The following is a 15666-nucleotide window of genomic DNA, read 5'->3' on the forward strand; positions in this document are numbered from 1 at the left end:
CCTCTTTTTTTTTTAATTTTTACGGCAACAACAAAGCACGAGCCCTAAATGGTACCTGGGCTAAAAACTTCGATTGGTGACAAGGCGCCCTAAATGGTACCTGGGCTAAAAACTTCGATTGGTGACAAGGCGTGCCCTCTTAAGAAACTCTGCTGTGCGGTGTAGTGTCTCATAACTTCCGCACAGCTCAGCTATAGAGAACTCAGATACGCCTCCCTGCAGCTCTACTTTTGTAATAGGTGCACCACCGACTCCTCTGACTCTCCGCAGTGTCGGCAACGGGCATCAAAATTCGGCCGGAACCTGGCAAAGTATGCCCCTGTTTGGCAGTGTTCCTTTCTGCATATTGTTTGTTCCGGCTTTTTTTTTAAGCCTCCACCACGGATCGTCTCAATTGGGGCGCGCATGCGCTGCCAGAATCCTCGAGCTTTATCGGATCCGTCCTGAAATGGTACAGACGTTCTTTCCGAAAAAAAAAAAACAAAAGCCCGACACCCTCACATAACTTTTGGTGCCCCCTATCACTAACAAAGTTGAGTGCGTGGATTGAATGGGGTGGGGAGGAGGGGAAGAGAAATAACATCCATCATTGTTCCATCAATTTCCGGGCCGACCAGCGAGGGCTGTGATGGTTTCGTTTTAACGCGAGTTCTTCATTCATATTTTTTTATATGTAAAACAAATGGGCTCAACACTTTAATATCATTTAACTCGTTGCCCTGAACTTGTTCACTCTTGCACTGGCTTTCAATTAATAATAAACCGATTTTAACTCGTACTGAGTGTTGCCAGTTGGCTATTCTGAAAGGTTTTATTTTTTTAACATTTTTTTTCCTTTGCTTGTCTTCCACAGTCCACTAAGAGCAGGAAACTATTGCGCTTTAGTCCCAAGCTCAGAAAGCGGAAGTCAGAAAAGGGCGTCCATGGTGTAACCATGGCAACCGGTAACGACGGCCATGTTCCAAATGGTCTCAACGACAGAGAACGATTGGGTAAGTTATAAACTTTGTCAATACAGAAATTAACCCACTATTTCGTATGGACAACCCATTTCCGCTAACATTCTTCAAAAAAAAAATGAGGCGTTAAAACAAAAAGTATAAAATGAGGCGTCAAGTTATGTCTGACAATCAAGAAGCCTCGCGTGATCTCGTGCGAACGTTATCATATTTTATAACTGAAGTTTCTAAAACGAGGCAAGCTGCTTATAAAATGAGGTCACTTTTTAATCTGAATGCTTGGCTTGAAATTCTACATACACAACATGACGTGAACTCTCTCTTTCTATGTCTCTCACTTTCTCTCTTTTTTTGTCTCTCTCTCCCTCTTTCTTTCTTTCTCTTCCTCTCTTCCTTTCTCTCCTCCTCTCTCTCTCTCTTCCTCTCTCTCTCTTTCTCATTCTCTCTTACCTTCTCTCTCTTTTTCTCTCCTCGTTACTCTCTCCCCTTCTTACACTCTCCCTTTCTCTGTTTGCCTTTCTCTTTATTTCTATCTCTCTCCTCCTCTTATCACTTTCTTTTTCTCTTTCTTTTTCTTTTTCCCTCTTTCTCTCTTGAAATCTGTATGTTATAAACAAATTTGTGTCACGTGACATATCACTCTGCAATTCATGGAATGAACAAATTACACAATTTAAAAAAAAAAGAAGTGTTCAAATATTTGTGCTGTTGTTCAGAGTGAATGGGGAATAGGGAGAGTTGAAAAATATCAATTAGTTTATAGGCTGTACAATTAGTTTAATTGTGTGCGCCTGCAACATTGACCTTTTATATATTGATTGAAGGTTTGAGGTTTTTTTTAAACCCGATTCTTGTGTTTTATTATTTTTTTCTTCTTCATTGTTCACTCTAGTTTCTGTATTTACTAAGAAACTATAAGTATATCTTAGGTTGTTGACTGAAGCTTTTCTGTTGTTTTTTTTTCAAAGTGGGCAGCACCATCATTTAAAGAAAGTATGTTTTGAAAGGATGGATTTCTGGTCGTGTAATGCACGTACGACTGTCATTTCCACGGTCCCCAAGTTCGAATCCCCCCCCCCTCTCCACTCCTCTCGTGAGCTACGTTTTACTTGACATGTTGAATGCGCTTTGGGTTATCATCACCATACTCCTGAGCCCCTTATCACCTTGCGGATTTGCGATCTCGGACATAACAAACTTTATACCTCAAAGAAGGCTCTGATCAAACCCAGGAACATTTTGTTCTAAATTGAATCCCACATTGAATCTACCGAGGCTGTTTCAACCTATTGATATCCCCAAGATACATGGCTCCGACTGTGTAAGATGAAGTGAATCGATACCGCCCGGTTGAACACGAGATTTCGAGTTTCACATTTAGTCTTTATTTATACGTTCAATGTAAGCTACGGAAAAAAACAAGAACCGCGAGTTTCCTAATTAAATATACATGCTCTTGGGAAATTGAAGATATTTATAAAGCAAGAGAGGAACGGGTTGGGCAGGGAGATTACCATAGAAACAAAAAGTGCAAATAAGATTTAAAAAAAAAGGATCTTCAGATGGTTAAATCTAAGGTTAAATAAATTTTAGAATCTGTTAGGATTGCTTACCAAGACGCACGACCTAGATTCAAATATAGGCGGAGTCTGTGATATAATGTCAATGGAGTATTAGAAAAGAGCCTGGAGTCTACCAATCCTAAATGGGTGGCAGTGTGTAATGCTTGTGTGTAAAATGTTTTACATGTCTCTGGTGTTCCTTTAGAGATGAAGATAAATCTACATCCTAGCCCAAGCCTCCCGCAGGGAGGGCGGCGGGCAGGGTTTGAACCCGGGACCATCGAGATGACCGATCGGCAGTCCAGCTCGCATAATTCACCATAGATGTTAAGACCGCACGATGCCCTCTCAAAGATTTGAAGAACATAAATACATGAACTCCTCTACTTCTATCTCACCACTGACCTAGACAAAAAAACAACAAAAACAAAAAAACACATTGAATGATGCACTTATTTCATTACCATAGTTTTAAATAATGGAACGATGGATTAATTGGGGTCATTGATTTTGTTACGCATTAAAGTCTTTTGATACTAAAGAAAAGCGATTTATTAGCGTGCGCTTTATATAGCCACATTTCAATCATTAAAATGGTGACCTTTTATTACCATATTTTTTTTTTGTTTTAAATCGTGAATTAAATTTTTTTTTTTTTACAAAGTTGGACCCGACCGCCAAATGAAAAAAAAAAGTGTGTGTGTGTGGGGGGGGGATAGCTATCTTGGTGACAATATTCCGAGCATTGCTAATGCCAAGGCTTTCATCACATCGTTATGTAGTATACCATAGAGAGTCATTCTTTGACTGACGGCGGCCAACAACATATGGATCTATAAACATCGGGTTTTATTTTTTTATTTTTTCATTGAAGATAAATCTTTATGCTCATACCATAGACTTGTATATACTATATCTAGACTGGCCATGGAGACTTTTTAAAGCCACAAAAAAATGTCATGAAAAAGTTTTAGAAAGTTGGATCAAGGCGTTGTTTTGTAAAGTAGTTAACAGAAGTAAAGTCTTTTTTTTTTCAACCCTAACCTATGTAACATAATTTAATTTTTAGATCTAGATCTAGTAATTGAAGATAAAAAATAAGAGTATTCCCGTCTCATAATTATTATTTTGCAATTTTTAGATTCATAATCTAGAAAGATATAGGTAATAAATATATTTAAATGTACATAAGATGATTTAAATCAACATGAATTATTTCGATCTAGGATTTTTGAAACATTATCTCAATGGAAACAAACAGGAAATGTATTTGTTTCATATATTGGAGTGAATATCCGAGAAATGATTTTGCATTATTTCTAAACTTTGAAAACTAAAGATCATTACTTTTCTAAGATTGATTGGGGCGACTCCCCTTAGAGTTTAAAAAAGAGTTTACGTACATAAAAATCTATATAGATCTATATATATATATATAGGTCTGTGAATCGATCAGTCGCGGATAAGGATTTATTTCCGGTTTCCAGTATAGATATAATATACAAGTCTATGGCTCGAACTTTTAGAGATAAAACTGACTGGAAATTCCCGATTAGATGACACTGAAACAGACGGACGGGATCAGCAAGAGATCAAGATTTCTAGGCAGGGTTTGAAAGGTCACCTTCGAGATGATCCGACTGTACAGTGATTGATAAGGCACTGCATTAAGGTACTGGGTGGTGAGCCTGGTGCCGGAGATGGGTGGGCTGGTGGGTGGCATGATCGCTGGTATGTCTGGAAGCTCTTAACCTATCCCTGCCGTGTAAGCAGCACTGGGATGGCGATGTAAGCAAAGATTTCACTTCTAAACTCTCAGTATTTCTTGAGAGCTTTGGTCTGTGTGGGTAGCGGGTCTCAAAACTGAAAAGCACAAGTTTGTGAAGGCAGTGGGCCTCTATGGTCAAAGACTTGTTTTAAAAATGTAAACATCTGACAGAATGCTTTCTCTGCATTTTTATCTCATTTTTTAAAACCTGAAACCTTTAATTTCAGTCATTTGTGCACCCACTTTTTTTTTTAAACTTCCAATAATTTTTATTTTCTCCTATAGAATGTCAATTAAACTATACACTTTCTCCTGACACATTTACAATCTACACACAATCCTTCACACAATCATTACGCTGATTACACACAACAGGCTTATTAACCCCACACACTCTACTGAAACAACTAACACACAAATACACAATCGCACACAAATACACTCTGACACTTACACACTAACATGGGGCGGGATTTAAAGCAATATTAACTTAAGTAAATATTCCCAATGCATTTGAGATCTTAGCGTCCTGGAAGAGTTGCAATGGTGCTGACCGACAAAGGTTTCCCACTCTTTTCACCCGAAGCCATCCGCAATAGAGTACCAAGAAAGATCTGTCCACTTTTGAATCCATATTGTCCACTTTTGAATCCATATTGTCCACTTTTGAATCCATATTGTCCACTTTTCAATCCATATTGTCCACTTTTGAATCCATATTGTCCACTTTTGAATCCATATTGTCCACTTTTGAATCCATATTGTCCACTTTTGAATCCATATTGTCCACTTTTGAATCCATATTGTCCACTTTTGAATCCATATTGTCCACTTTTAAATCCATATTGTCCACTTTTGAATCCATATTGTCCACTTTTGAATCCATATTGTCCACTTTTGAATCCATATTGTCCACTTTTGAATCCATATTGTCCACTTTTGAATCCATATTGTCCACTTTTGAATCCATATCGTCCACTTTTGAATCCATATCGTCCACTTTTGAATCCATATTGTCCACTTTTGAATCCATATTGTCCACTTTTGAATCCATATTGTCCACTTTTGAATCCATATTGTCCACTTTTGAATCCATATTGTCCACTGTAGTGAAGGAAAATATTAATATTGACCTGATTTGGAAACTCAAAAACTATTTTCATCTTTTTGTGTCCGTGCAGTCATACGTCCTGTGCAGTCATACGTCCTGTTCAGTCATTCGTCCTGTTCAGTCATACGTCCTGTTCAGTCATACGTCCTGTTCAGTCATTCGTCCTGTTCAGTCATTCGTCCTGTTCAGTCATTCGTCCTGTTCAGTCATACGTCCTGTTCAGTCATTCGTCCTGTTCAGTCATTCGTCCTGTTCAGTCATTCGTCCTGTTCAGTCATACAACCTGTTCAGTCATTCGTCCTGTTCAGTCATTCGTCTAGTTAAGTCATTCGTCCTGTTCAGTCATTCGTCCTGTTCAGTCATTTGTCCTGTTCAGTCATTCGTCCTGTTCAGTCATTCGTCCTGTTCAGTCATACGTCCTGTTCAGTCATTCGTCCTGTTCAGTCATTCGTCCTGTTCAGTCATACGTCCTGTTCAGTCATTCGTCCTGTTCAGTCATTCGTCCTGTTCAGTCATTCGTCCTGTTCAGTCATACGTCTTTGTTTTCGGCCAGTTTGAAACAGGGCTGTCCAGTTTGTATGTTTCCTGTGCGTTCCCATGCAAACATTCGTTATCAACTAAAAGTGTGTATGTGGGGGGGATTTGGGCCCTATGGGGTGGTGGGTGGTGGGAAGAAGGTCCAAGGGTCTTGTGAGAATTGCGAACACGCTACCCGCAGGGCATTGGTTTGAAACTTTTGATATTATCTGACGCCACGCGGGACAAAGTTTAGGAAAACATAGCCCCCCACCCCCCCCCCCCGGTCGTTTCTTTTTAATCCTTTTCTTTGCACGAGCTTTAGTGCTTAGACGCACTCTAGGTGCAGGCTACTTAAGGTGCACTCTATGTGTAGTCTACTTAAGGTGCACTCTATGTGTAGTCTACTTAAGGTGCACTCTAGGTGTAGCCTACTTAAGGTGCACTCTAGGTGTAGCCTACTTAAGGTGCACTCTAGGTGTAGTCTACTTAAGGTGCACTCTAGGTGTAGTCTACTTAAGGTGCACTCTAGGTGTAGCCTACTTAAGGTGCACTCTAGGTGTAGCCTACTTAAGGTGCACTCTAGGTGTAGTCTACTTAAGGTGCACTCTAGGTGTAGCCTACTTAAGGTGCCCTCTAGGTGTAGCCTACTTAAGGTGCACTCTAGTGAAGATTGCATTTGATGCTATAAGTTCTATTAACATTTATTAGGGATTACTGTTGTAATAGAATGAAGCTTAGAACCAAATTACTATTAGCACAAAATGCCGTAGAGTATTGGCTGGTGTCAGTGCCGAAGGGTGAGTACTGAATGGTGTCAGTCTCTTAGCTGAGTACTGAATTGTATCAATGCTTTAGTGGTGAATGGTGTGAATCATGGGTATAGAGTTCAAAGGGTCAGGACTGTAAGACCCGTAACGTAAAGATGAACCGCATGGCCATAAAAGTACACATGTCCAGTGAAGCAGATTTGACCTTTTATGTGACCAACATCCTACGAGTATGGACACTGGCCAACTCATTAAAATCACCCAGTCGTCGTTTCCCCAACAGGAGGCCATTAAAATTCTGGAAACTTGTCAGTGGAGGTCCAAAATCAAATATTGGTCACTGTCTGGGTATATGAACTGGCCGAATCGTTAGAGAAGGCCTGAACACTGACCCGCGATGTCGCAACTTGTGGGCAGTTTAGACGTCGCAGGTCAGTGTTGAGGCCTTCTGTAACGGTTGGTCTCGATGTGACCCTCAGCTCCTGGAGCCAAGCAACCTGCCACTTATCCACATTGTGGGCCACTCAGTCGCAGGTCAGTGTTGAGGCCTTCTGTAACGGTTGGTCTCGATGTGACCCTCAGCTCCTGGAGCCAAGCAACCTGCCACTTATCCACATTGTGGGCCACTCAGTCGCAGGTCAGTGTTGAGGCCTTCTGTAACGGTTGGTCTCGATGTGACCCTCAGCTCCTGGAGCCAAGCAACCTGCCACTTATCCACATTGTGGGCCACTCAGTCGCAGGTCAGTGTTGAGGCCTTCTGTAACGGTTGGTCTCGATGTGACCCTCAGCTCCTGGAGCCAAGCAACCTGCCACTTATCCACATTGTGGGCCACTCAGTCGCAGGTCAGTGTTGAGGCCTTCTGTAACGGTTGGTCTCGATGTGACCCTCAGCTCCTGGAGCCAAGCAACCTGCCACTTATCCACATTGTGGGCCACTCAGTCGCAGGTCAGTGTTGAGGCCTTCTGTAACGGTTGGTCTCGATGTGACCCTCAGCTCCTGGAGCCAAGCAACCTGCCACTTATCCACATTGTGGGCCACTCAGTCGCAGGTCAGTGTTGAGGCCTTCTGTAACGGTTGGTCTCGATGTGACCCTCAGCTCCTGGAGCCAAGCAACCTGCCACTTATCCACATTGTGGGCCATTCAGTGCGTTGCTAATGAAAACTGAGATCCCCCCCCTCACCTGTCATAGTAATCCAGTCTTGAGGCGGGCAATCGAAGACTTAATCTCGATAGGCTATGGACTGATGTCTGTTCCTCGGGCGCTAAATGGACATTTGTTTTTGGTCAGTTTAATGTTGGTCACACCATCTGAGCTAGATAACAGTTTAGCCCTCGGTCCACTGCCACCTGTATTTTTCTAAGATGTCGCTGAGGTCAGATACTTGGGGGAGGGGGGGGAGGATGGATCAGACTTAACTCCACGATTCAAACACTGATAAAAAATAAATCAAAAATAATTTTTGTGTTAACCCTTGATTCTGCTTTTCCGTTTTGTTTGAAATCACAGAAAAGACATAATGTATGCAACTTTAAACAACATTGAACTTGTGGTATAGATTAAATCTCCTCTCGGCAAGGCTCGAGCAGTTTCCCTTGTAAGTGAGCCTCTCTTTCAAGTTTTATAACGTTCTTTAAAATTAGTTGAAAACTGCTAAACTGTCTCCTACATGTACAATGGACGTTTACAAACTACAGCAATAATCAGTTATAAAACAGAAGGCCCATATACACTGAGCCATTTGAGTTTAAATTCAACTGTTTAGGTTTGTGTTTATTACTTTCAGAAATATGTTGATTAGTCTGTAGGATTATACTGTGCTGTATGTTTTTTTTTTGTCATTGGGGCGTAGTGGTTGAATGGTAAAGCGCTTGGTATTCGAATGTAGGGTCTTGCCTTCGAATCACAGTGAAGACTTGGACTTTAAATTTCGGAAATTTTAGTTTATCGCCGAGTCTACCCAACTCTAATGAGTGCATGACATTAGAGTAAAGGCGGTTGGTCGTTGTGCTGACCCCATGATACCCTCATTAACAGTCGGCTATAGAATTAGTTGACCTATACACCAGCCAGGTCTGAAAGAGGTACTGTATGTTCTTCTTACAAAAAGTCCCCCCCCCTTTTTTTCCCGCCATTCTTCCCAACATGCATCTCCAGCTCACTCACTTCTTGTACTTTAAAGATTTTACTTTAAAAAAAAAACAAAACAACAACCACCTTCCATTACAAGCACCTCTTAACTCCCAGAATGCTCTTGGTGCTAAGTGAACTCAAGGCAGAGTGTGAGTGCATCGTCGGGTTCTGTCTTAGTGAATTATTGTCATTGAGTTAGCCTGGCTGCGAACACACAGCATGGCAGGCCTCGTTCAAAGTGGATGGTTCTGTTCTGTTACAAAAGAGCGTATACATTCTGGCTAGTAAACTGTCCTGACAAAGTGCCCAGCACCAGGAGTAATTAACTTACGAGGCCGTCGATTGGGTGCATTGGGTTCGCAGTTTCACCAGTGGCGTAGCAAAGTAGGCTACACGTGAGACTCGTCCCGAGACATGACGTTAAACTGCGCTCCTCTTTCCTTAGCACTTTTGGAGCTCAAAAGTACCCTACTTCTTTTCTATCATTGTGTCTGCCTCCTCTTTTCCTAAGTCTGCCTTCATTGATCATCACACTGTCTCCTTAACTTTAAATTCTCACTACGTCCTAGACCAGTCCGTTTGCCGTGGACTGCGACGGGTAAGGGGGGATAAAGAGATCCTGGTGTTTGAGTGGTGGCTATCTGAGGATAAACCACAACAACACAATACTTTGGCTCCAAGTTTCCCTAGACCTGAGACCCAGATGGCCCGCTCTGGGTCAACCGGCTGGTCATGCCGAGCTACCAGCATAGGTCGTCGACCTATGCTGGAGAGCGGTGGCTGGAGGGTCAATCAGGGAGCTGCTGTATCGGACACATGTCCGATGTAGCAGCTGACTGAGTATAGCACCTGTGTAGCCCTGGCGGGCTCATTCTGGACATCCGAATGACCCGTCCCCTTGTTGGACTCGATGGCGGGTGGGGAGCACAGGTGCCGAATTAACCAAAATATATATGGACAAAAAAAACACACACAAAACTACTTGCCCCAGACCTATGTCTGGGCAAGAAACGACGAATTGACGATAAAAAAGAGGAGGTCCCAAAAAGCTGTGCCACCTGGCCATCATTTCTGGTGGTTAGATGCACAGAGGAGGGAAAAAGCCTGACCAAGTTGAGCCCTTTTATTATCTATAAGGGACTCAAGTCAGTAGTGGGAGAGCCCAAGAGTGTGTCTAAGCTACACAAAACAATGGAACTCCTTGTAGAAGTAGACAGCAAGACACACTCTGATGGGCTTTTAAGATGCAGAAGACTCTGTGATCTCCAAGTGGAAGTCATGCCACACAAGAGTCTGAACACCAGCAGAGGTGTAATCAGCTCTAGGGACCTACTGGAATGTTCCGAGAAGGAAATAGTGGAGGGCATTGAAGGAGTCACCCATGCCCGGCGCATTACCAGGCGCAGGGAGGGTGAGGAGGTCAAAACCGCCACTATTATCCTCACATTCGGAACTAGGACACCGCCAGAGTATGTGAAGGCAGGATACCTACGAGTTCCAGTGAGGCCCTACATACCTAACCCCATGAGGTGCTTCAAGTGTCAGGGTTATGGACACGGCGCGGCAGTCTGTAAGAGGAACACTGTGTGTGCCAGATGTGCTGGAGAGGGTCATGAGGACAAGGGCTGCACAGCCCAGTTCAAATGCCCAAACTGTCAAGCTGGCCACTCAGCCTACTCCAAGGACTGCCCTGTGTGGAAACAGGAGGTTGCCGTGCAGGAGTACAAGGCAAGAAACGGATGTACCTTTAGCCAGGCGAAATCGGCTGTATTGGCCCTACCCAAGGGCCAATTCGGCTTGACAAAGACCTACGCCCAGGCTGTTGCTAAGAAAGGAAGATCCATAGCCACACAGACGGACACATTGACCCCACCACCCCCTCCTCCTCCCCCAACTCAGAAGAAAACACCGCCAAAGAACACACCTCTGAAGAAACAAGAAAGCCCTGTTGTCATGCTAAAGAACAGGTTCTCTGTGCTCGCTGATGAGAGCATGGAGACTGAGCAGCATGTCAAAACCAATACTCCGGGAGAACCCGGAGACATCATGTCTGACACAGGTTCGCCTCAGAGAACCCAGCCAGACACCCCAACCTCTACTGAGTTAGAGGTTGACCAACTCCCTAAGGGGAGAAATCAAAGCGGAGAGGATGCCCGAGGTGAGAGAGGAGGAAATAACCTCCTCTCTAACCAGAGGGATCTCCCCTCTCCAGAGAGAAAGACTTCCCCCAAAAGGGGGTTGTCCTCCTCTCCATCCAAACCCAAGAATAAAAATACCAAGGTCACTGGAATAAAGGGAAACCCCTCCGGGGGCCTCCCAAGGCCAAATAGCTCCAAGTAGGTCATCTAGAATAAGCCATGGATTCCAGAATTGTACAGTGGAATTGTAGAGGCCTCAAGGCCAATTACGAGGAAATGCAGCTACTGATGGACTCTGAGACTCCTGTAGCTGTCTGCTTACAGGAAACATTTCTAAAAGATTGCATCAGCTTCCGAAGCTACCGTGCTTACACCAAGAATGTTGAGGATGCAGAGAGAGCATCAGGTGGAGTCTGTATCCTTGTGAAGGATAGCATCCCCCATGAGAGGGTAGAACTACAGACCACACTACAGGCCGTAGCAGCTAGGATAACCCTTCACAAGGTTATCACTTGCTGCAGCCTGTATCTGCCACCAGGCGCTCCATTAAACCGAACAGACATGGAGGACCTATTGAAACAACTCCCCCGGCCTTATTTAATCCTTGGGGATTTCAATGCCCATAACACCATGTGGGGATCCAACAATACCGACACAAGAGGTCGTATGCTGGAGGATATCTTCCTCCAACATGATTTATGCATACTTAATGATGCATCACCGACCTACTTGCACCCAGGAACTGGATCATTCACATGCATTGACCTCACCGTATGCGTCCCCGGACTTCTGGACGATTTTAAATGGTCAGTTAGCAATGATCTACGGGGAAGTGATCACTTCCCAATCATCATTACTAACAATCTCCCTTCATTGGGACGACCTCAGCGGTGGAAACTGAATAAGGCCGATTGGGAACAATTCCAAAAAAGATGCTCTGAGGATATCACAGAAAATATCCTCCATGAACAGAACCCAGCTGATACCTTTGCTAGCAAGCTACTAAGTATAGCCAGGAAAGTTGTACCCCTAACCTCTGCAAATCCAAAACGGCCTAGCAAACCATGGTTTGATACAGCTTGCAAAAGTGCTATTGGTGATAGGAAAAAAACGACTGGCTGCATTTATAAAGAATCCTTCCCAGGAAAACCTAAAGCTATTCAGGATAGCTAGAGCAAAGGCTAGACAAACCATACGGTCAGCCAAAAGGAATTCCTGGAGAAGTTTTGTCGGCAGTCTGGATGCCAAAACTTCTGCTAGAGCGGTTTGGAAGGCAGTAAGGCGAATCAAAGGGAAAGAATCAAATGCAATAGGGCATTTGAAAAACCAAGGACGAACTGTCACGTCCCCCAGAGAAATAGCTGACTGCCTTGCATCCTCAATAGCAGAAAAATCATCCACTGCACACTACACGCCAGAGTTCCAAAAAGTCAAAACCAGGGAGGAAAGACACCCCATTGATTTCAGGTCAGAGAACAATGAAGACTACAACAAACCGTTCTCGCTTGAGGAACTGAGGGAATCGCTGGACAAGTCACATGACACAGCGCCTGGAGAAGACGAAATCCATTACCAGTTCCTCAAGCACCTTCCCGAACCCTCATTGGCAGTCCTACTAGGGGTCTATAACTGTGTGTGGCAAACAGGCGCTTTCCCAAACAGCTGGAGGAAAGCCACAGTTATACCGATACCTAAACCGGGAAGAGACGGCTCTGACCCAGCTAACTATCGACCAATAGCACTAACAAGCTGCATCTGCAAAACCATGGAAAGAATGATTAACAGTAGGCTGGTCTGGTACCTGGAAAGGAATAAAGTGATCTCAAACTACCAGTGCGGATTCCGGCAGGGGCGGACAACAACTGACCACCTGGTAAGGCTGGAAGCTTATATTAGAAATGCATTACTCAGAAGAGAACATCTAGTAGCTGTATTCTTCGATATAGAAAAGGCCTATGACACAACCTGGAAACATGACATTCTACGTGACCTGGCGCTTATGGGGCTTAAGGGACACCTCCCCCGTTTTGTGGAGGAATTCCTGAAAGATCGAAAATTTCAGGTCCGAGTGGGCAACTCCGCTTCTGACACTCATGACCAGGAAATGGGTGTACCCCAGGGCAGCATTCTGTCAGTCACCCTGTTCAACATTAAAATAAATAGCATCATAAATGCGCTGTCCCCTGGCATAGAGTGCTCTTTGTATGTTGATGACTTTGTCATTCTTACTTATGGGAAAAACATGAACACCTTAGAAAGGAAATTACAGTTATATTTAAACAAAATTCAGGGTTGGGCAAACTATAATGGTTTCAAATTCTCTGACTCCAAAACAGTTAGTATGCATTTTTGTAATCTAAGGGGGCTCCACCCAGACCCTGAACTATTTATACACAAAAAGAAGATCCCTGTCGTGAAAACTACAAAATTTTTAGGCCTCACCTTAGATTCCAAATTTAATTTTCTCCCCCACATTAAGGAACTTAAGAAGAAATGCCAAAAGTCATTAAACATACTAAGAGTACTCAGCCATACGGACTGGGGAGCTGACAGAGATACCTTGCTGCTGCTCTATCGGAGTCTAATTCGATCCAAGCTAGACTACGGATCCATAATATATGGAGCAGCAAGGAAGTCGTACCTAAAAATACTGGAACCAATACAAAATGCTGCCCTGCGTCTCTGTCTCGGCGCGTTTCGTACATCACCTATCCCAAGTCTCCATGTGGAGGCTGGAGAACTCCCCATGGATATAAGAATGAAAAAGCTTGCAATGCAGTATATAGTCAAGCTAAAATCCAACCCCACGAACCCTGCTTTTGACCCCATATTTAACCCCACAGAGGTAGAATTATACAATCGAAGGCCTAACGTCATACAGCCGTTGGGCCTTCGAATGAGAGAACCCATCCAAAATTTAACCCCACCCATTGACCAAATCTCTAAAATAGAAACCCCTCAGAATCCTCCTTGGCTAATGAATAAACCTAAATTAAATTTATCCCTCCTTAATTTCAAAAAAGAAAATACAGACCCAAGCATACTACAAGTCCACTTTAGGGAACTGCAGGAGAGCTACGGAGATTGTGGCACCATCTACACAGACGGATCCAAAATGGAGGGAAAGGTCGCGTGTGCCTGCTCCTTTCGGAACAAAACAATCTCCCGTAGACTCCCCGATGGCTGCTCCATCTTTACGGCCGAATTGCACGCAATATTGCTTGCACTTATGGCCGTAAAAGCATCAGAAAGGAGTAAATTTATAATCTGCTCCGACTCCAAATCTGCATTGCAAGCTTTGGGGCGGATGAAGACTGACATCCCATTGGTACATAAGAGCCTGAAGCTGTTGGACCTAATAACAGCCGACCGTAGGGATGTCACCTTCATCTGGGTCCCCTCCCATGTTGGCATTGAGGGAAACGAAGCCGCAGACAGAGAAGCAAAGAGAGCCCTAAATCATGCGGTGTCAGGAACCCAAGTTCCCTACTCGGACCTGAGACAAAGTATTGCCTCTGCCACCTATCGAGAGTGGCAGAACCGATGGGAGGCTGAGACTCACAGTAAACTCAGGCAGATTGTGGCGGATGTCAGGTGGCGGCCCACATCTAAGGGTCTGACAAGGCGTGGTAGCACAACCATGTCCAGACTTAGGATTGGCCACACCTACATCACGCACTCTTTTGTACTGAAGAGAGAGGAGCCCCCACTTTGCGAGTACTGTGACTCTCGCCTCACCGTGGAACATATCCTCGTTGATTGCCCCAGATACCAGGATGTCAGGGCGAAATATTTTAGAGCCACTAATCTAAAAACACTATTTAATAATGTCGACCCTGGGAAGGTACTGGGCTTTATTCGGGAAGTGGGGCTATCTACGAAGATCTGATTTCTGAATTTGTGAACATGCACTATTTACATTAGATTTTTACCAAATATTTAAATTTTTACTACCTTTACTATTTTAACTGTGAATAGACCTTGATTTTAATTATATGACTGTATAGAATCTGGCCCTTGTTGTTTAGAGAGAGAGTGGTCCTTGAGGGACTACAGGCACGACATGGCCTAAATTGTGCCGATGTGCCTCAAATCAACAAATCAAATCAAATCAAATACACGTGAGACGGAGTTCACAAATAGGATGGCGGGCCCCACTCAGAAAAAAAATCAGAATTAGACTTGATAAGGCCATAATCTGAGCTACGGGGCCCTTTTTAATTCCATGTCAATGGCAAATAGGATTTTATGATATTTGGAGGGTTAAACTGATATACAGTTGAGAAGTGTGTAGATATATAGATCTATATCAATGACAAAAACAAAATGGAGTCGCGTGTGTATCATCATATTTACAAAAAGAGTATTATCATCTTTACACTCAGAGAATCGACTTGTTATTAGTAAAAGTGTCATGACACTTCATATTTATAAGCCTTTTTGCAAATAATAAACTCTTTCAATGGTCCCTGTCGGGGCCCTTATCAGTCATGGACCCGAGAGCAATGAACGTTTTCGAACCATGGTAAATATATATATATATATATATATATATATATAGATCTAAGATAACATGTAACATGCTCAATTTAAAATGAAATCAACATGGTACTTTATGGTAACCAAATCAAACTGATTTGGGTGTTGTTTATGGTGGAACATTAGGTTGTTGATGTAGGTTGTTGATGTAGGTTGTTGATGTAGGTTGC

The 15666-nt window shown here is 43.3% G+C and overlaps 1 protein-coding gene across 13 annotated transcripts in view; it reads left to right on the top strand.

Moving 5' to 3' along the window:
• Nucleotides 1-15666, top strand: part of LOC106061566 (calmodulin-A-like) — a 313065-nt gene that overhangs the window by 273319 nt on the left and 24080 nt on the right. For all 13 annotated transcript variants that reach the window (XM_056016321.1, XM_056016315.1, XM_056016324.1 and 10 more), the window contains one exon: nt 854-992. In XM_056016321.1, the coding sequence (XP_055872296.1) occupies nt 854-992 (139 nt within the window). The remainder of the gene's footprint in view (nt 1-853; nt 993-15666) is intronic.

This window comes from Biomphalaria glabrata, chromosome 17 (genome assembly GCF_947242115.1).
Source record: "Biomphalaria glabrata chromosome 17, xgBioGlab47.1, whole genome shotgun sequence".
Classification (NCBI taxonomy): Eukaryota; Metazoa; Mollusca; class Gastropoda; family Planorbidae; genus Biomphalaria; species Biomphalaria glabrata.